This window comes from Tigriopus californicus, chromosome 7, assembly GCF_007210705.1.
Source record: "Tigriopus californicus strain San Diego chromosome 7, Tcal_SD_v2.1, whole genome shotgun sequence".
Classification (NCBI taxonomy): domain Eukaryota; kingdom Metazoa; phylum Arthropoda; class Copepoda; order Harpacticoida; family Harpacticidae; genus Tigriopus; species Tigriopus californicus.
Genome location: NC_081446.1, coordinates 1074300 through 1096115, shown reverse-complemented (window position 1 = coordinate 1096115; position 21816 = coordinate 1074300). Strand labels below are relative to the sequence as shown.

Sequence of the window (21816 nt, the reverse complement as noted above, 5' to 3'; positions counted from 1 at the left end):
TCCTCCTTCATCCTCGTCTTCTACACTATCTTTCCCCCCTTGTTTCTTGTTTCTGTGACTGATGTTGCCGCTGCTGTTTCTTGTCGAATGTTCAAAGGGCCGATTTTGTGGGATTGTGAAAACTACCCAGGATCAGTGAATTTAATGACGCGTTAAAGGTTTGATTGAGCTCATACCTGAAAAGAACAGGAAGAAGAGGTGAGGTTGTCGTTGAGACAAAGGATTTCTGGTGTTGTTTTCTCAAACCGCACACCTGCTTCGAGCTCACTTGAAAAGTTTCACAAAAGTTGGCCATAATGAAGAGTACAGATCCTCAGTTTTTGATCACTGTGTCTCGAATCGATTTGATGTATCTCCTCTCTTGTCAGGGGTCAAATTGGTGTCTGTCTTTTTTAGCGAATGTGAAAGATTTCCTTAAAACATCAAGTTTAGTCTCCAGCCAGTACTTGAGGTCGGAAAAAGCGGCGATAATTCATGGGAAAGAATGCAATCGAATTGAAAACATAGCAAATATTGAACGTGTGGGAAACCAGAAGAACAATCTCTTCACAATGAGCTTTAGCTTCCAATGGCTCTGCTTTTGCGCAAAATTCGTTGAAATCTCCAATTGTCTCCTTCCCTTTTACACTGTGACAGCAGAAGGCGTCCGACTTTCACATTTGCAATTCAAAAAAGCCAAAGAGGGGCTTCTTTCACCAGGCATGACTTCCATTCAATGAACTCACGCTAAGTTGAATGAAAAGTTGCCTTGAACGAGCCAGCCAAGTCAAGTCATAAGTGCTTGGCGCATGTGATTGTTTAATAGGCAATATGACATATTTCCGGCACGTTGCACTCAAGCGATTTAATCAGATCATGTCAACAGAGCGTGACCAAAATATGGTCATGAACTGGCTCCAAAAAGTGTTCACGTCCTCTCTTTCTTGAGAACCATTTATAGAGGCTACGGCTTTTATCCTGTCATGAAATGGTCTCAAGACTGCATTTTCTTGTTTAATTGCACCGCGGGAATTATTTGTGCCTCAGAGAAAAAACTTTGAATCTCCTCCCACTTTAAACGATCAAAATTGTTTCAAGGGTACGACTTGACTCAAATATTGATGTGAAAAACACTTAGATAGTAATAACGATAATTGGGACTTTTCAATCGCAACCGATTTTACCTCAGCGTCTGAGAAAAAGTCAAACTCAGGGCTTGTTCCTGACAACGATAGTCTAATTTGGTTCATATTACCAAATTGGTCAATTATGGGATAATGGAACCTCCCGCGTTCAAATTGTTGGAATTCAAAGACCCCTCGGTATAGTGACCCCAAGTTGACACTTACGTCTCATTCTCCGTTTTCGCTTTATTTTAAGTTCAAGCTGATTATTCCCAAGTAAAAAAACAGTGGTCCAGTCAAATCGTCGTAGAAACCCTGGGTTGAACAGCTAACATGCAAAGCCACGTCAAAGATTTGTTGTTGTTTTTCAAGCGTGACCCTGGGAATGGAGTGAATCATGTCAAATGTGGTGAATACGCCTAAACGGTGTCGTCCACATAATGCGTAGAGGGGTTTCGAATTGTGGTGGTCGATGCAAATGAAGCCTGCCTAATCATGGCGCAATTCTGTTCAAATCAATGACCCTTTAGCGAATGGAGCAGTCCTGAATTGTGGTTTATAAACGGACCTCGTTGAAAACAGTTAAAAAATCCTCTGAGACGGGATTCAACGTGAAACGATTTGGCCAGGAGAAACCGTGACAGGTGCCTTAACCTCTTCGAAATCATGGAGAAATTGCTCACGTTGATGTGTTTTGCGGATGGTGTGAGTGGTTCGCACATGGTTTATCATCTTGTAATAAATGAATCACCACTTATCCACCCCTTGGACGTTTCTACTTAAGATTCAGAACAAAATGACCACTAGCTGAGAGGTAGGCATTCCTAAACAACCCTGGGTATTCAGTTCAATCCATCGTATCAACTGGCTCAGACCACAACTGACAAGCAATTACCAATCCTCATAGCTTTTTCAAATTACAATGAGTCCATCCAGACAAGATGTTTGGGGTTGGAGGTGTATGAAATCTGGTTCTGGGACCACGAGACTCCTCGACAACCAAGGTAATATTGGGAGCTGCTTTTTGATTCACTTCAGAGACCGCAAAGTCGCGAGTTCAAGTTTGAGGCATGCTTCTGGATGACTTTGTCAGGCCAAATTTCAATGGGCTGCTTTGGCAAGTTTGAGCACACTAAGAGGTAAGCCGATAATTTCTAGCCAAGGGGGAAATTTTCCACCTCATGGCACGATTATCACCTAAGGTTAATGCACCAGGCGCACTTTCTCCCTTGTCCTAATCTTAACGTGTTACTTTTCGAAGCGAGGGATCATCCAAAACAGGATAACACTCATCCATTAATTTCAATCCAAAAAATATTCTTGGCAAACTTCCGCCATGTCCCATCAATATCAAACGAGGCCTTGTGAAAGGAAAGTCTGATGATGATGATGACGATCTTCCATGATCTTGATGATGTTCTACGTGGGGTTGATGATGATGAGAATGAAGTGGAGGAGGATAAAGTGGGTGCAACTTGAACCCTCTTTGATTGCCCTGAGTAAGGTGATCCTGTGGCTAAAAGCGAGCTGCTAAATTTACTACCAACTCAGATGGATGCAATTTAGAAAAATAATTTGCATCCAACCAATAGATTTGCTCACCCTTCCCCTTGCAAACGGCCAAGCGAGCAAGGACTTGAAATGCACAAGAGCCAAGGGAAGTGGTCTTAAATTGAAACTCAAGCGCAATTTGGATGGTTTTTTTCAACTGATATCCATAGCGAAACCGCCAAAGTGCACTTTAATTGCTTGCTCCTGTCGAAGACTAATTTCATTACAAATTGTGAGAAGTAACAATACATGTTGCATAACACAATCCTTCAAAGTGCACAGTGGTCACTCTCCAATGCAAAGGATTCTCATCTTGGGATCCAATATACGTACATTGGCAATCCTCGTCTTGAGAATGGATAATCGCCGGAAATGTTATTCCCCTGCAATCCCATTACGTGCGCAGTCTCTGGCAATACCATACCCTTCTCATGGTACACATTAATCCACTCAAGAGAACGATGCATTCACAATCAGCATCTTCCTGGTCAATGATATATTGGTCTGATGTCTCATTCCAAACTTATTTCCACTTTAATTTGCCCTTAGCGCAAAATGTAATTTTTTCATACTCCACCAAAAGAAAGATATTTAAATGTCTCAGATTAGTTTAACCTTTCATATCCAGGCATTACTCTAACAAAGAGTAAACGTCAGCCGATTGATTGTTCATTCCCAAGGATGTTTGCATCTTTGTAAACAAGCCAAATTCAGGTAAGCAATCCCGAACATGGCGTGCCCAGATTGAGATCAAGTCACGCTCAAGGAAAGAAAGAAAATCAGTATGTCTCCCTTGAACTCATGAAGTAGAGAGGACATGATCCTCCTTATCCTTGACACATTGCATTTCACACATCCTTCAACTTTTGGGTGTCTTGGTTTCCTGAAACTCTCGATTGTTCTTGCAGATAAAAGTTTTCCGGGCCCCGAGTCTTTCAAGCCGTCTCTCTTCTCCGAAGAAGGATAGGTTGGGTCAATCGAAGATAGAAATCACCCAGACCAAAGGGGTTTTGTCGAGCTCAAAGAACCGGTCAGTGATAGCCAAAGGGGATTGCATTTCGAGGTGCCTCCCTCATTCGGTCGCTCCGAATGTCAATAGCACCTCCTACTCGCTTCTCATACATCTTGCCTCTTGCCTCTTGCCTTTTGCACCCTCGCCACAGTCGACCAGCTTGTCTTGAGCTCGATCTTCGGGGGTTTGGACAAGTCAAGTGGATTTCTGGTAAGGTTTCATTCAAGAAATTGGATGGACTGCCGCTCAACTTTAGGGAAGATCTGACCCATGGGTGATCTAGTGAGTTTGCTGCCCATTCTACCCCCTGCCAGGTCAAGTCATCAACAGTTTTATTTCTCTCGATTATTCATTTTGAACAAACTTCGAGGAATGTTTGTCGGATTCATAAATTAGGACCAGCATCCTGTGAATTGAATCCAAGAATCAAACGAGCAACCTAATCAAGATTACATATGATAGGCATTTCTTTCCTTTCGTGGCCGGAAATGTCGAATAGTGTCCTCGACCCGGGTCCTTCAGACAGTATGGGTACTGGTTTCTGGGAAATTTGGAGGATATTTTCCCTCCATTAATTTTATCTCGTCATTGTCGACTTCAGGAGCCCAAGTTGAGAATGACGGAGTGTTCTTCAGCTCCTTGGCAGGGGGAGCACGGCCATCCTGAAGCAAAGATCTCGGTAAGGACATAAATTATCCTTATCCGCTGATTCCTTGGCCACGGTAAATCCTGCGGTTAAATTCAGGCCCTTTTTTGTTGGCCGATGAGGAAATCAGAGACAATTGTTAAAGTTTAATCGAAGCTCTTGCCATCAGAGCACTCATACCCGTCGTAACCACCACTACTATTCAGTACTTTAATCCCGCTTCCAAAGCAAGCAGCCACTCTTTGAAAGAACAAAGACGGACAAAGCCAATAACAGGATACTTTAGAAAGGTTAATAGCATTTCTGACTTTTTATGCTCTTTGAGTGATTTGCCAAATCTCAGAGTGCGTTCAAATCGCTTGCCAAAGTCGGTTTCTTCATTCAAGAATTGAGTTCCAATTTTCCTGATTTTCCAATCTCCTTGAGAAGAACGGCGGATAGACAAATTTCAAGAAGGATATGTGTCATAGTTTCCTGGAATGTACAGTATTCCCCGTCAATGATGAGCCCTGACAATGTTTTGTAATGTTCAACTAGGTCACAGGTACGGACGGAGGCACACACACACACACAGGAGCTTCATAATCAAGAGCTCTTCATAAAAGTCATATCTAATCCTTTGATCAATTCAAGTCAACTCACTCCAAGGAGTCTTATCTTCATTTCCACCACGTGAATGAAGCCAAAGGAAGAAGACGAGGAGGCCACCGCCAGCGTAGATGATTTTGTACTCCGGACTGTACTTGTGCACTTGTGGAAGGAGAGTGCAATATTTGTTGGTTGAAGACAAATCCTGCCTTGGTGAATACAAAGAGAACCATCCTCATCAAGTCCCCATGAAGAAAACAAGTTAAACCGGAGGTCACCTCTTGAACGAACATGCGATCAAAATCTGGTTGGAGTTGTGCTGGACCTCGTCTGCACAGGCTGCACAATGAACTCACGAAATGGACCGGATTTTGGACGAGGATGTAGCTCATTTATGAATTATTAGACCACCAAACCCGAGATTGGCAACCAAATAAGGAGAGTCGTTTCATGTTCAACCCTGTTCAATCCTAGGAGGCATTCACGTTTAAGACTTTAAGATGGAGCACCACCACAGCACTCAAGACAATCCCAAGCAGAACGTCATCCATTCAAGTGAACAATGGCGAGCTGTAGAGACAAATTCATGCCAATGAGGAGGACTTCTTAAAAAAACCGTCGAGGGTAGGAACTAATATGAGTAGAGGTGCGAAAGATATCCATTATTCATATCCGCCAGAGCTTCCAGCCGGCAAGTAGTCCCGCCAAACCGTACGTAACGAATTCTTTTTTGACAAGGATATAGTGAGAGGTACTCCAAAGTAGCTGGCTTCGAAGAGCATCAACCTCAAGCATCATTCAAAAGAAAGAGAGATTAAGGAAATTTCGAAACATAGATGAATTCAGAGGGATTACTCACAGTGTACTGCACGTGCGTATGTCGAAAACACGCAACATCCGAGTACGCCAATAACACGAGAAATCAAGCGAAAACTCATGTTCTTGGAGACACGCCAAGACTGCGGATTGTACGAACAAGTGCTATAGAGGAGATCAGTCCGTTGTATTGAAAAATATTCGCGAGATTTCACCCGGGCACTTTAAGCTGTAATACAGTAGTGTAAAGTCCGTCATAACAATCTTTCGGACTTTCTCGTTCTCGTGAGAGAATGAACCCGTATGGTGAGAAGAGAAAACCAAACCGAAGCAGGACAGTTGGATTGCCAATTCTGTGCCAAAGAACTCGCGAGGGTCTTGAAGAAACAAGGAATTGAACTGAATACTAATCACCATGGCAAACCAAGAGTCATGCCTTCGACATTAGTTAAGGGGCAAATTGGAAGCCAGAACGAGCTGGCTAGCTCTAGATTTGGATTTAGCATGTCGGAAGTTCGTTTCCTGTATGTATGAACGAACGAAGAGAGGACAGGCCTATTTTTTCAATGCTTGTTGGAAACGTGTAGTAATTTGCTAAATGATTGTCCTCGTTTGTTGGTTGTTCGAGCACGACGATAACTGGGAGTTTTTCGAGTGGCAACTTTATGAGCATCGTGTGCCGTTTGTAACAGGGTGTTGATCTATTTGAAGTGTAGCTCTCGTGATGTGCGAAGACGACGCACAAAACCCCCTTCGACCTTGAACTGAAACCCGGGTAACAACTCCACAGGGCCTTATTGAGACCACGGCCATTACCAAGGGACAACAAACTGGTTCTCCTCGGATGGGAAGGATCCTTATCATTATTCGTTAGGTCTCTATACAAATGAAATGAATCGGCCACAACCTGCAGGTCCGAATTGAGCAGGAGATAAAACTCGAAGACTAACAAAATCCACAGCTTGGGTCAATTGGCGTCTGTCACATTTCGAGTACCCAAAAAGGGACACAAAGATAAGAGTTTGCTCGAGTTATTCCGCATATCCACAACAGATTGGCTGATTGTCTCAGTAAGGCTCGATCTATCTGGCAGACAGACATGCCAGGATTACATCTATCTAGCAATACTTCCACAACTTCCACAACCACTCTTTGAGCTCGTTTTGCCTTTGGGGCAGCTGTAGCATGTACTACAGTGCATGCATTGGATCCCTTCGTCTTCTTCGTCTCATTCTTCTCCTCCTTCTCCAACTCTCGTTTTGGTTGCGAGGGTTTCGGGCCAAAGTCATTTCTTGAGGTTGAGCCCCATGTCAAGCCTGCCGGTTGCTACGAGGCAGGAAGCAGAAATGGCTTCAGGTTTTGAGGATATATTTACGTTTCAAGGCGAACTTTTCTGAGCACCACTGACGGAAAAAACACGTGTGCTAGCTGACTCTTTTGCCATTCGTATATTAGGGTTAGGAAACATTTTGGTCATGATAGAAAGCTGTGCGGTCAAGATTTGATCATCGATCTAGAAGAGCAATATGATTGACAATAAACTTTTCACTTCTTTCTCCGTCTTGGCACTTTTTTCTTCCAGTTCAACGCTCGCATTCTCCAGCAATTTTTCAAGTCGTGCTCGAGCTGAAATCGAATTCTGGTTTTGCCCTAAAGATCAAAGTAATAACATGCATTGGAGGTCTGTAAATGAAGTCTCACTTCTGGTTTTCCTTCCTCAATCTATTCTCCTACACAATAGGCACAAGATGTGCACACACCATCACACACATAAACACAATATATTATCTTGAGGAGATACACGATGAATGAATGAGTGGGGTTAGCAATTGATATTATTGATTCGAGGCCGGAAACCGTGTCAGAGATTTGATCACTTTCTCAGCGTTAAGCTCTTGGGTTTGATGGATATTTTTCCTCCATTCCGTATATGGTCTTCACAGTGGACGGGCAGGGCCCTCCATTAGTGAGACTATTCAAGAATGATGAACAAGCAAATTAAGCGAATAGAGACAAGAAAGACCCATTTCATTACTCAAATATCTGCATTGTCATTGACAAGTTTCTGGGCCTTTGTACCACAACGTCCAGTCAAGCAAGCAAGGCCAACCAACCCCGAGTCCCATAGAGAAAAAAAAGTAATTACAGCCACCCATCATGAATTTTGAATACCATTCGGGAGACCTCAGGGACATTTGCCGGATCCCGATGGTCAGTCGAAGGACCACACGAGCTGGCATTGAAGTCACCAGCGAGACGAGAGCTTAAAGTCCACGTTAATATACGCAGCCCTTATCAACACTTGATATTTACAAACTTGACAATGATCACCCAGGCTTACCTTCAAACTTCGAACAACCTTTTTGTTGTTGTTGGAGTGAACCGTTGACAAGAGTTAATTAGAGGCACTAGCCCCCCGTCAAAAGGGCTCACGACAAAACGCACTTGACACTCTTTGGATCAGCCTCGATTCGTGAAGGCTGCACACTTTCAGTTCACTTCTTAATCGACTCGAAAATTGTTGATTCAATAACAACGATAATAATCTAGACGGCCTTCGAGCGCCAAAAAGGTCTCATTCAAGGAGGAAAAATCAGTCCTCTCTACGAAAGGAAACACTCGTCTCTTCGTGGTCTTCCATCCAAGTTCACCTCAACAACCACTGTGAGTAAGTTTGCTCTACTAGAAGATTGTACTCACGATGGTTAGCCAGAGGGAGCGCTGAGCAAAAAAAAAACTGAACCAAGCAACCATCATCATCACCATCATCATTCGACGTGCACTCTTCTCGAAGTCTTATTCTATTGCTTCGGAGCCTTCTTCGCTTTGAACGGAGTTGGAGCCTCGGTTGGTTCGTTGGTTGGCTGGTTGGCTGGTTCGTTGGTTGGTTGGTCGGTGGGTCGGCTGTCACCAAAGCTTCTCTTTCTTGCACAGGAATGGTATTCTCGACACTTCAAGGGCCATCAAGAAGACGTTTAATAATACCAAAGGCTCAATCAATTCATGTGAGTCAAAATGCTTTAAAATATTGTCATCGAACTGCCAAGAAAGCTCGATGGTTCAAATCGGGTTAGAAATTAGTTTTCTGGTCCCTTCATGTCGACGGGAATATCTGTTCTGGTTAGGTTTAATATGTGGATATAGTCTTTCAAAGCCGGAGAAAGAAGGCCGGGAGTCCCTGTCCTACCAAGGGCTGGATTCATTGCCACCATTCTCATTCCACACACACTCACACTCGACATCAAGCAAACTTTGGATGTCGGCACATACACACACACTCTCACATGCTTCGGAGCACTTGAGAAACGAGTGTGCACAAGTAAGAGGACGACCGATAAAATGGTCGAAGCTGTACAAGAAGCAGTATGGTAGAACATCAGTAGTCCCGATGTTCCGAGGTGGAGAAAAGACTCGAGCATGGTGCCTTGCAGGACACCGTGACAATTGCGCTCTAAGGATTGGAGGTACAGTACAGCTCAGAACATTCCATGGTTTATACTTTTAGTCATGATCAGCTGGGTCTCTGGCATTTTCTTTCAGATCATGACAATGATGAGAATGATTTGAAAGAATCGCCGTTTCTTTCTGCTAGACTTTCCGGCCATTGGCATGCGCTAATTTGTTGAAAGTCTGTTTGTGGACATGTGTTGTGATTTGTGAGTGTGAGGAAAGTTGATTACTTGCAAATTCTCCGGTTGGAATATGCGAGACGACTGAAAATTGGATCGTGGTACGACTGAACTTTACCACTCTCTTTACTCGGGATGAGTGTCACAAATTAAATCAATCAATCGAGCTTTAGGTCCAACTCACGTTTCGCAAATGATTAAAGGTATTGATAATGTTCTGCTCCCTTGACTTCCACCTAATTTCGATATTATAGTTCGCTATGTTCTTGGCATGATTTGTATTTGCTTCATAAGATTAAAAAAACGATTTCTTGATAAGCTTTGATACAAGGAGATAAAATTTGCTTTCATCGTGTAAGAACAACGTTTTTATGATGTCTCAATCCCAATTTCAAGACATGTGTTTTACAGGGTTAGTCCATGCTTGCAATGATAATTAAGATAATAGAAAGAACGAAAAAAACAAAAGAAACACACTTTTTCCAGACAAAGTGTTTTTTTGAGTTTTTATAGCCGAGCGGTCTAAGTGGCAGCTCGAATAATGCAAAACTTTTCCCCAGGTTTCCTGGCTTCAAACTAGGGTGATAGAAGTTAACTTGAAATAAAATAAGACAAACTTTGCACCTCTTCAAATTTACTGAGCTTCCTCTCTTGTTAAAAAGATCAGCATGATGTGGTGATCAAACTTGACAAATGTTACTATAGGCAATAATTTTTCCGCTAAAAGCTTTTTCGTTTCATCATAATACTTGTACAAAGCCAATATTCTTAACGCACAGGACGCATGACACTTTATCCTAGAGGGTAGAATAAATTCGAATAAATTCAAAACATCAAAGGCATTGTTAGGTCGATTACATCTGCGGTAGAAAACATCAAATTGACCTTTTTTAAAAGAAAAGTGAATGATGGTGGCGTTGACCTAAAAATCTAACAATAATGCAGATATTTTTTTCAGACTTAATTCACTTGTGAGAATTGAATTATTGTATGACAAAACATTCTTTTTTGATGCAACAATCCGTCGTTATTGGGAAAGCACCTAAGCTCCAAATAAAAGTTTCAAGGGCAAGAACGATGTATTGTTTTAATGGCTTTTGGTTGAGACTTTGAGACCGAAAGTTCCTCTACTTGAAATTGATCTTGCTGACAAGTTGTGGAAACTGATAGGTTTTGAGAATACCCGCGCCACATTCCGAAAAGTGGGCCTGCTTTTTGTCAAATGTACTTGGAAAATGTAATCTACAGGGTTGGGCGTTATTAAGGGTGAACGAAGTCAATCTTACAATGCGCGGTTTGGGACCATTTCAATTTCTTGAAGTTTCAAAAGGTGTTAACCAAGATGTTTGCAAGTGTATAGCACGTAATCAAAGTTAAAAGCTCGCCAGGATATGATCACACTCTCAAGATTTTCCATGATTTTCTACAGAAGAGCGCGTCTTGCCAAAAAATTACGTCTACTTTTCGGTCTATTTAAATTACCAAGTGCGTTTCCACCTTAATCTATCTAAACGACATTGATCGTAGGTGTTTGTAGAGAGTTCCGGTGAAATAAGAGGGTAGTTGTTCGATTGGAACTCATTTTATGATCCATGAGATCTGCGCAAAGGCAAACGCCTATCCCTGTAATATTTCGTATAGGCTGACCTCGAAATGAACTTTGGCTGAGCAGTGAAAACTCGAAGTTCAGGTAAATTTGTCATCATTCATTAAACTGAAGTACTTCCCAGGCAAAGAAGGTAAAAATGTCGGCAGTTTTGGTAGCTTTTGCTACGTTTTTCGTCATATGTCTGGTCAAATATTGGAAGAAGAATGTTTGGGACCTTCGTCATTTGAGAGGACCTTCTCCATGGACCAGTTTTCCAATCGTTGGACATGCTTGGATGTTGGGTGAAGATATTCCAGCAGGGTTGGAAGACTTAGCCAACAAATATGGACCCGTGTTCCGGTTTGATTTGGGTGACATGCCCACAGTGATCATCTCGGGTTACGAAGAACTCGTGGATGCTTGCAAAATGAACGAATTCAACGGCCGATCTTGGGGTAGAATGCCGTTTATCAGAGATCAGAGTGGAACAGATTCTAAAGGTGAGAGGAGATCTACGGAATACACGGCCGTTACATTGTCCAATATTGACATCTTTCTCTTGTAATGCCCGGTTAGGCCAAGTTCATGGTGTAGGTTCATCTAATGGCTCAGTTTGGGTGGAACAACGCAAATTGGCACACGTCTCCCTCAACAAGGTTGGCATGGGCAAATTGGATGCCATGGAGGAGATGATCGGTGAAGAGGCCAGAACCTTGTGTGATCGCTTTGCCGAAAAGGCCAAATTAGGGCCGGTGGAAGTGAAGGGAATGCTTCCTGTGGCCGTCAACAATGTCATTTGGAGGATGATAACAGGACGAACAACAAAGTAAGTGGGAACAACCTAAAGTAAATAATGTTCATGAATAAGCAATAGTCATGGAACACTATGGTGATGATTGAAGGCAAGACGACCCCTTTATGAATGAGATGACCAAGCAAATGGACAGACATTTCAAGTTCATGTCCCCGAGCAGCATGATTTCAACTTTAATGCAATACTTTCACCGCGTAACCAAGGTGGCCGTTCAATTCGGATTTGTCAAGGGATACCAAGATTTCATTGATCTGTTGAACAACGTGCGGAAACAGATCAAAGACTTCAAGGCAGTCGAGGATGGAAACTTTGTCGAGCAATATCGCTATGAGATAGCCAAGGCCTCCCCCGAATCTTCTTTCTACGGAAAAGACGGCGAGAATCATTTGGTAGGACAAGCCCTGGATTTTTTTATTGCAGGTACGATTAACAAAAAATGAGACAATTTTCTTAATAAAGAAAGTTATGTTCCTAACTTACTTTGTAGGGACGGAAACTACGACTACTTTCCTGGAATGGACTTTTAAATACCTCATAAACTACCCCAAAATACAAGAAAAATTGGCGCGAGAAATCGAGACAGTATTTGGCTCCGGTCTGCCTACCTTGAGCAAAAAGGACCAACTTCATTATACCCAAGCCTTCATTCTGGAAAGTTATCGTCACAATCCAATGGGCATCTTATCCATCCCGAGAATGACCATGAGTGATGTGACTTTGAATGGAATACCAATTCCCAAACACACCCAAATCTTTCCGTATTTCAAGTCCATGAACAGAGATCCCAAAGCTTTCGAAGATCCGGATGAATTCAGACCAGAACGTTTCTTAGATAAGAACGGAAAATTTGTCAACAACGATCGCGTTATCTTCTTTGGGCGTGGGAAAAGGAAATGCGTTGGAGAGGTCTTAGCCAAGGCCGAGATCTTCTTGTTCCTTACATACTTCATTCACACTTTCAAAATGGTTCCGGTTCCCGGAGAAGATTACTCATCGGCCTCTAATCCGGGTCTTGTGTTTTCTTCATTTCCATTCAAAGTTGAACTGATTTCGCGATAAAATGTCGATCATAAAACTTGCCTGATCCAGATCGTTTTACGTATTTCTGGCTTTTTCATGCTGAAAATGACATTTCCTACAGGCCATAAATTTGTACTTAGAGAGGAGAATGCATGTTACTGGATAGCGTACTTGGAAACCGTACTATGAACTAAGAGCAAATCTTATGTTTACCTCGAGCCACTCACACACACTTCATACGTTCGTGAAAACGCAAGTGGAGAATAGTCGTGCCATTACTAGTGATGTCGGTGATTTGGTTGAGCTTTGGTGCCTTGTTCGGTCTTTGCGTGGTTCATTATGCTAAAAAATATTTCTGGGACTATTGGGACATGAAGGGCCCATCTGTGTTCTTGAGCTTCCCCATCATTGGGCACGCCTGGAAACTTAGTCCAAACCCCCACAAGACCATGGAAGACCTCAAAGCCACATATGGAAATTTGTTTCGCTTCGACATTGGACCCTATCCCAGCCTGGTCGTGGCTGGTTTTGAAGAGTTTCAAGAAATTTGCCGAATGGATGTCTTCAACGGACGGTTCTTCGGGATTTTGCCCGCAGTTCAAACTGTCTTCGGCACAGACTCAAGAGGTACATAAGGCTCAGATCATCAAACTTTCAGACAAGCAATTTAGTTCATCTAGTGGTTTTATCAGGGTTTTCCATCAAATGAAATTGACTTCTCCCTTCCTCAGGCGAGGTGTTTGGAGTATCTGCTAGCAATGGGCAAACATGGACGGAACAACGGAAATTTATGCATCAAAATCTGAATATGGCTGGAATGGGTAAAAAAAGCACTTTGGAGGACATCATCAACCAAGAAGCAGAAATAGCCGCCGAAAGAATGGCTTCTGTGGCAAAAAATGGAACAGTCCAAATCAAGAAGTTCTTTCCAGTTGCAATCAATAACATTGTCTGGCGGATGATTACCGGGATCACATCAAGGTTGGTCCAGAAAACTAACTCTTCAACACTCTACATACAGCTCGACCAATTCGCCATAATTCATTTCCAGTCAAGACGACCCATTCATGTTGTATTTGACAGATCGGATGAATCGACATTTCGAATCCTTATCCCCTTCCAACATAACGGCAATCCTCCAACAGTATTTCCACAGATTCACCAACATTTTGGACAAGTTAAACCTGCCCACTTGCTTCAAGGACTTGTACATAATCCGGCAGTTTTTAGATAACGAGTTCAAGAAGATTGATCCAGACCCCAACGGCCTTTACGTGGCCAAATTCAAGGCCGAAATTCAAGCAGCTGCATCTAATCCTGAGTCTTCGTTTCATGGGACTGATGGCGATTTTCACCTTAGTGGACATGCGGTGGACCTCTTTGTGGCGGGTAACTAACTGAGGATCATGAAAGATCATCCTTTACAATCAACTGACACTCTTCCAGGAACTGAAACGACCAGCACCGTTCTTGAGTGGGTCATTTGGTATCTGATTGGGCACCAAGATATGCAAGAAAGAATGTATGAGGAGCTCGATAAGGTGTTCGGAGCTCATCCTCCCACTTTAGACCGCCATGACAACTTACCCTTCACTCAGGCCTTCTTACTCGAGGTCAATCGACACAGCCCAATGGGCCTAACTTCAGTGCCAAGATTCAATTCATCGGCAGTCACGTTTCGGGGCATTCACATCCCAAAGCGGACCCAAATTGTCCCATGTCTCAGCACAATTAACCGTGACCCTAAACACTTCACAGATCCACACAAATTTGACCCGAAGCGATTCTTGGACGCCCAAGGTCAATTCGTGCGTAATGATCACGTTGTGATTTTCGGACTGGGCAAACGGAAATGCGTTGGGGATGTTCTGGCCAAGGCTGAGATCTTCCTCTTTGTCGCTCAAATCGTTCTTCGATTCAAATTGACCCCCGCCACGCCTATTTCCGACGAGATAGAGCTTGGTCTGGCCATTCGTCCAAGTCCATATTCGATTACTGCGGTTTCTCGTGTTTGAGCGGTATTATTAAATTTGGCTTACCTGAAGAAAGAAACATGAAGAATTTACATGAGCAAGTTGCTATGGATGAGGTTGAGAGAACTGTAGAGTACATCTTCCGTCAGATATGATCCGTATGTCATATTTTTGCCGAATGGATAAATGAACTTGCATATAGTATTTTCTTTTTTTTTTTTATATGTAGATGTTATCATTCCAAGTCCCCCCATCACACTCAAAGTTCTCATTTAGGTCAAATTTGGACTATCAGCCGAATGAAGTAGCAATTTATAGGCCGAATAAATTAAAGGTCGGAGGCCATCCAACTTTTATGCCCTATTGTGTTTCAAGTCACTTTTGGAAATTTCAACTTCCCTGGAGGATAGTTGGTAAAACAAGGGGAAAAATGGCGTGCTAAAAAAGAAACACTTGGCCCATGTGTGGCAAAATGGTACTAGTTTTTAATCAATTTGATCAAGAGGTGGTTGGTCAAGGTAATTTATGCTTCTATTGATTAGAAACTCACCATTGATGAATTCAAAGTAGTGATTTTTTCTTGGATTTATATGCCGATTTTGAAATGAGAGTTCACATGGGAGTTGGATACCAAGGACAAAAAGGTTAGAGATTAAGAGTGTTGTTTTTGTTAAACTTCCTTGTATCCGTGAATGTTTTTACCTCGCTTGACTCTATGGATTCGAAACTAACGTTTTCAACTCTTTTTTTTAGCGTCACTTGTACTGTAGATGGCAGGACAGAAACATAAAACGAAGCGCCGTCCGCGGCCAGAATATCATGATCTCCGTATATCTTGAATAAAACTACGGAACATAGTAAGAACGGCTTAATTTCAAAATTTCAGTTTTGTAACTTGAAGAATCTCAAGGTTGAAGGTACTCAAGAAGCCTTGGCAAGTGTGGCAAAGCTTTTGGCATTTTTCTAGCTAGTGAAATAAGAAAAAAAATGACTGTGGTTTTATTGTTCATGGAATTCTAGCCCACCTGAAAAACTTACATACCTAAAAGCATCATCATAAAATCACAACTTACAGAACTTAATTCATGAACATCGGGAGCACAATTAGTACGTACTTATGTAATATCTACACGGGATTTAATGGTCCAATTCTGATCGTTTTAGTTCTAAAATGCCTCAATTATATCTAAGCTTGAATTCCCAAAGAATTTTATTACATTAGCTCAAATAGTTCAAAATGTTGCATTACCTTACTCAAACTCCTCCAAAATTATTTTCGAAATATATTTAAGAACCATTTAAAGTACACTTAGTTCAGCAATGGTTACAAATTTCACAAAAAAACATTGAAACGTCAAAGAAATGGCTTTTAATCAATTTCAACAACGTCTTCAAGAAAACCCCAAACCCATAAGATTGCATGTTGTATGTATTGTCTTCAGAATTCAAGTGAATACGGAACTAAGTGTACCGGTGATGATTATTAAACACATTCTCAAAAAATCACTTTGAATGTGTTTTAAGTTGCATGATTTAGCATTTTGAGTTATTTTGAGATTATGCAAATGTCCCTATTCATAACTAGCTTTTCATCAAGGGCTCTTTCATTGAGTTATTGAAGGCACAGCCGAACCTTAAGATACATTAGACACTAAAGATGTACTAGATTGTGCAATATTAATTTACTGAAAAATCACCTAACAATGTAAAACTAGATTGGTGATCGTAATATCTTTGAAAATTATGAGGGACGCTCTTGCCTTTTTCGCGGTAGACTTGAATTTTAATTGGATTTTACTCGGATTTTTCATCATAACCGGTCCACTTTGCATAAAGGAACATGGAGCCTGTTTCCAAAGTAAAATAAAAAATAAAAACTTACATCGCTACAATCAAAGTCATGTCTCTCTTATAACATTTAATTGGTAGGAGAGCTAGCCATCAAATTTCCGTGCTATCGTAGAACCAAAGACGTGCGTGCTAAGCTAAACAAGCTACATCAGCAACATCACAAATGAAACAAAAATTACTGATTTGAATTCCAAACGTAACTCTGCATTGGAATGCAAGGTTGCTTCATAACTCATTTCGGATATTTGGTTCTTATTTCTGCACCAGTCCTTTGGATCAATTGGCAGTCCTAATTGAATAGAATATGTTATTGCCACTTTTGGTCATGTAATGGTGTCATCATGGCGTAAACATTTATGAAAATAGGAGTAAATACAATTACGGGTTAAATAAGTGAAAGAGAGTAATGTCGACTAGTAACTATCAAACTAAAAAACTGACATAAATCTCGTTCTAAATAGATCACCATAGAGATTATTGAAGAGCTAGAGACCTCTAACGAGATAGAATGCGCTACATGTATCTATTAAAGGATCATCTGACAATCATACATTCAACAACCAATTGATATATCTGTGTCAATTGGAAATGGCTCTTTTACCTTTATCCATACTATTCATGCCTACTAAAGCTCCCTAGCACCGACATTTTTTTCGGGATTTGTATCAATTTTTACCACATGTTGGGACCATACAGGGCAAGGACACTAAAGCTTTAGAGTCCCTGTACAGGATAATTATGAGATCCCCAAATTCTATTACCTCATAGCCAGGCTCCAGTTTACTCGAAATTAAATGATAGATATAGCCTCATGATCAAAGTATCAATGAGGAAACAAAATCAAAATGTTTTTTTTTTTTGTTTTTTTCATTGGCTTTTCTAACCGCTACAAGGAATGTAATCCCCAGTACTATTAAAATAAAAGGCTATAATTCGTCTATGTTATGCTCTTTTTGTCAATATTTGCCCTCATTTAGGCCCTCTAGAGGTGAAATGTTAAGCATAAGATTTAAAACCGCGATTGAATTGCCCTCAGCTCTGCAAAATAAACCTTCCACAGTTTAGAAAATTCAAACAAAGGCTCCAAATCGCCATACACAAATCTGCTTAGCTAGAATCGGAAATAATGCTTTCGCCATGAGCCTTTGAATCCATGTATTCCGACATCCTTAGCTAAGCTGATTAATGTCGACAATAGCGCCTTCAGATCACGAAAGTGTTGTCTTCAACAAGTATGCTCGAGACTGCAGACATTTGTTATCATCAGCCTCCATGCAACATAAACGGCATTTCAGATTTGTCTTTATACCAAGATGGTAGAAACATCGATCGTCCACCATTAAAATGTTCTCAGTTTTGCCATGGATCAACAAGGTCTCGACCAAAGAAACGATTGATAATAACTTAGACTGAACTAGATGGGATGCGGATCGGATTGGCCGACTTTTTTTGGATTTGGATTGACCGACTTTTTTTGGATTTAGATTGTTGTGGGGCTGAAAAGCCGGATCCCGAACTCAATCCAAACTTTACACCCATTAATACGACTCCTAATGCAGATGCAATAAACCAGGGATCTTTAGGGGTTCCTGGATAATTTTGTTTCGACCCAAAAAGTAACAAAGAAATATTCACAATGTGGGATACTCAAAAGAAACAAGCAAAATTAGAAACTAGCGTAATCTAAAAGTATTGGTCAAATATATCACTATTGTTGCAAAGGCTAAGACCTATTTTTGGCTAGGCTGAATAATCAAAGACAATTTTGATATTTATTTTGAATGAGCAGTACAAAATTTTGGATTTGGATCAGGTTGAGAGAACATTTTCTGATTCGAATCGGGTTGAGTGAAAATGTTCGGATCGGATTCAGCTTATGTAATTTCAGTTCGGATTGAATAGGGAGACCCTGCGGAATACGATGCACAGCTCTAGACTGATCTCAGGAATTTTAGGAGGTTACCAAAACAAAAACAATCTGCTCATATAATGCTCTTGGTTATCTTAAGGTCCGAGAGCAAGATCATGATTAATATCCTACTTTTTTTCTTTAAAAGAAGCACATCGTCAGGAATTGCGCCAAGTTTCGACTCTGCTCGATAGCCATACCCGAAGCTAAACACGTTTAATAAAGATTGTCAAATTTTTACTCAAAAAAGGTAACACGTGTCTTTCCAAATTGAACTTTTGACATTAATATGTAAAAATGCTTTCGCTTGTTAAATTTACTAAAAAAATTGGCAGTGGAAAGAAGGTTTGAGAGCAAGCTGTGCCTTAGATCTGTCCCCGATGTTACTCTGTGCAAAGATTGCCGAGAAAATGACCCTTAGATCACTATTGTTAGACGAAGGAAGCACGTGTTATTCATAGCTGATGATGGTTTCAGAAGCTCCAGGGATAGGTCCATGACCATCTGTTTCTAAAGAAAATTGGCATATTCCTCCTCACACTTCACGATTTTTGTCTTCGAGCTCTCTTGTCTCTATTATCCTTAATAATGCCTACCATTGCCATGCGCGACCAAAATCGAATTCGTCTCGGGTTTCCTCAGCACCAAATTTTGTCGAAACTTACAATTTCTCAGCGTCGACCAATCCATTCTATCGGATCCCCTTACTTGGAAACTTTTGAACCAACCGAAACTCTTGACAGGTGTCAAGATTTTTCCCACTTTCTTCCAATCCGGGGCGAAAACAGTAAAATCAAAAGTTCATCTACGGCCAAGACTTGGGAATCAATGCCAAATTCTTGGAAGACTGAATGAGAACCGCAAGACAACTAAAACAGCCCAATTTGGAGATTCATAATTTACGCTTTGCAGGGTACGAACTCGTGAGGTTAGCCTGGTGTTTGGTGCACTTGTACTTTAGGTAGTAGTACAAGTCAGGGCCAAGGATAGCACCTTGAAGGACGCCAATTGTCAACTTCAGGTGGTTTTATTTTATCTTTCCTGCTGCCACATGCTCAGTTTTAAAGATGGGACTAATTTTCATTAAAATAAGTCCTTCACCTTCAGTCAATCGGGGGGTGGGCCATCTTAAAGCTAATCCATTTACCAGCAAATTTTATGCGTCGTCAAATGTTGGAAGAGACCTAATAATTCATGATGAACGCACCAAGTTCGCCGGTCATTAACATTCTGAACACAATCAAGGGTACTTTTGTGATGAGATCGAAAGCTTGAACGAAATCGCGGGCAGCCACATTATTTCTGATAATACATACAAGGTTGTATAAGTTGGAAAGAATCGGGTTTTGAGTTGGAGACGTGAGAGTCTTTCAATCGGCAAGTTTGGATGGAAAGGGTAACATGATTGTTGTCGATTAATTTTCTTTCATCAAGATCACTTTAACGCTAACAACATCACTTGCCTTTCAAGGCTCTTTTCTTCTCGGAATTTTCATATTGAACCGATAAGCCCTGAAGCGTTACATATTACTTTCCGTATAACTTGATTTTCAAGCCATCAAGTAACACAGAAAACAAACAAATATCATGTTAAGATTCTTTTTAAACTGAAGCATCTTCACAACTCCGGAACAATTTCTTTTATTATATTTTTTTTTACAATTTTTTGATTCTTAACAAACCATATGGGCAGGTTATCTAAAAAGGAAAACCACATACTTTGGTCCCTGTCAGAATCTTTGACAAACCATACTCTCATTCAAATTGGTGCAAACCCATTCTTTCGATCCCATCATTTCCTTTTGTGCAAGACCATCTGATAAACCGATTAGCGCTTCTCTGCTTTATTCAACAGAACTCTCGACAGACAGCGTAGACAACTCTCATTGGATTCACATTCTTCTCAAAAAAAACATCCATTTCCTGACATGAAAAGGGGATTGAATCTTTGAGCGGCACTTTTGAATTTTCAGTGGCATTCGTTCATTCAAAACTGTCGCTCCCGGGTCTTTGTTAAAAGGCACATCTTCACCTTACCACTGTACAACTGTACTACTCCAGAGTCCATGGGGTGAGCTTCGGGTGCCAAGACTAATCCTTCCAGCTACACATGTACATGATTTATCATGGTCATCTGAGACGAAGTCCATCCAGATTTCCATGGCGTTAAATAAAGCATTTCCATCGTTCCTTGAGGTCTTAAAATAGAACAGGGAAATATTAATATTTCATTTACTCAGTGTTATTGTGCGAGAATATTACCATTGCTGCTACACATAGATCGACTTAGTCTTGCTAATCTTCATGCCAAATACTCCTGTTACAGGTATACTTGCTTTAAGATGAGACAAACTAAAGCAGGTTGTTTTTTGCCTCATCACTCAAAGAAAACCCATTACTTTGAAACAATGGGTAGTTAGATATGTATTTGGTCATTGGCAAGAAACAGCCACTCAATTAATAATTTTAATGTCGAATGTCTTGCTTAATTAATAGTCTTCAAAACCAACAGATTCTATAAATGCAATCAATTAAAATCGTCGAACTCAAATTACTTTCCAAAGAGCAGCCAATATCAAAACACTGAAAGCACTATCAGTGTCGAATCTTTCTTACATTGCCCTCGTATTTCTTAAATTCGAACCAATCAATGGTCAAGCATTTCCGAACAAAAAAGTCCACCATCCCCTACGTTCAAGCTCAGTTTCCTCGTCAGTTGTACTAGTTTCGCCTCGATCCCTTTAAGGCTAACTTGGTATTTAGTGGTGCACTCGAAACACGATAATGATGATTATCAAAAAGGTAGTAAAATGCGGCACTCCCACTTTGGGTCTGCCATATGATTATGCTCACATGACACAATGGGCAAGCTGGAGCAAAAAGAGGCCGAAACTGCGCCACACAGGATAATCAATGGATTCGATCTTGTCCGGCATATAACCCATTTAAATCTAATGATTCGACAGAGCTCAATATGGACGATCAGGCTCATTATACGAAGAAGCCACTTTCATAACAAACCAAACATAAAAAGCTACTTTGAAATACATTGGCTCGCAAATCTCGTGTTCAAAGCCCCACACAGGATGTCACATGACCATCCCGAGGGGCTATTATTATTATCGCATGAGATTGGACTCTGGTTATTATGAAGATATCTCGGAAATCGTCCAGACGCCAGGCGACTACAGGTATCGGGGCTTTGGCCGTTTGAAAGGAGGCACACCCAAACTGTGTGTTAGCTCTTAGTGGGTGGCCTTGGTCAAAGCTCAAGAAAATCTGTCTATTTGTAGCTATAACAGCTATGTACAGTGAG

The 21816-nt window shown here is 41.1% G+C and overlaps 3 protein-coding genes across 8 annotated transcripts in view; 2 read left to right on the top strand and 1 right to left on the bottom strand.

Annotated features, from left to right (window-relative positions):
- The window catches only part of LOC131883244 (uncharacterized), a 74966-nt gene that overhangs the window by 15206 nt on the left and 37944 nt on the right, over nucleotides 1-21816 (bottom strand). The window lies entirely within an intron of this gene.
- Nucleotides 11047-12837, top strand: LOC131883248 (cytochrome P450 2M1-like). Its single transcript, XM_059230683.1, has 4 exons — nucleotides 11047-11433; nucleotides 11510-11759; nucleotides 11836-12167; nucleotides 12235-12837. The coding sequence occupies exons 1-4, from the start codon at nucleotides 11091-11093 to the stop codon at nucleotides 12804-12806; spliced, it is 1497 nt and encodes a 498-aa protein (XP_059086666.1). The 5' UTR covers nucleotides 11047-11090; the 3' UTR covers nucleotides 12807-12837.
- On the top strand, nucleotides 12990-14944 carry LOC131883247 (cytochrome P450 2H1-like). Its single transcript, XM_059230682.1, has 4 exons — nucleotides 12990-13394; nucleotides 13499-13748; nucleotides 13819-14156; nucleotides 14214-14944. Exons 1-4 carry the CDS (start codon nucleotides 13052-13054, stop codon nucleotides 14780-14782), a joined length of 1500 nt encoding a protein of 499 aa, XP_059086665.1. The 5' UTR covers nucleotides 12990-13051; the 3' UTR covers nucleotides 14783-14944.

Bases quoted from the DNA above. Each gene is read 5' to 3' on its own strand.
- LOC131883248 (XM_059230683.1), top strand. From the start codon at position 11,091: ATGTCGGCAGTTTTGGTAGCTTTTGCTACGTTTTTCGTCATATGTCTG. The intron at 11,760-11,835 runs GTAAGTGGGAAC...TGATGATTGAAG, and splicing joins ATAACAGGACGAACAACAAA to GCAAGACGACCCCTTTATGA. The intron at 12,168-12,234 runs GTACGATTAACA...CTTACTTTGTAG, and splicing joins CCTGGATTTTTTTATTGCAG to GGACGGAAACTACGACTACT.
- LOC131883247 (XM_059230682.1), top strand. From the start codon at position 13,052: ATGTCGGTGATTTGGTTGAGCTTTGGTGCCTTGTTCGGTCTTTGCGTG. The intron at 13,395-13,498 runs GTACATAAGGCT...TCCCTTCCTCAG, and splicing joins CTTCGGCACAGACTCAAGAG to GCGAGGTGTTTGGAGTATCT. The intron at 13,749-13,818 runs GTTGGTCCAGAA...ATTCATTTCCAG, and splicing joins ATTACCGGGATCACATCAAG to TCAAGACGACCCATTCATGT.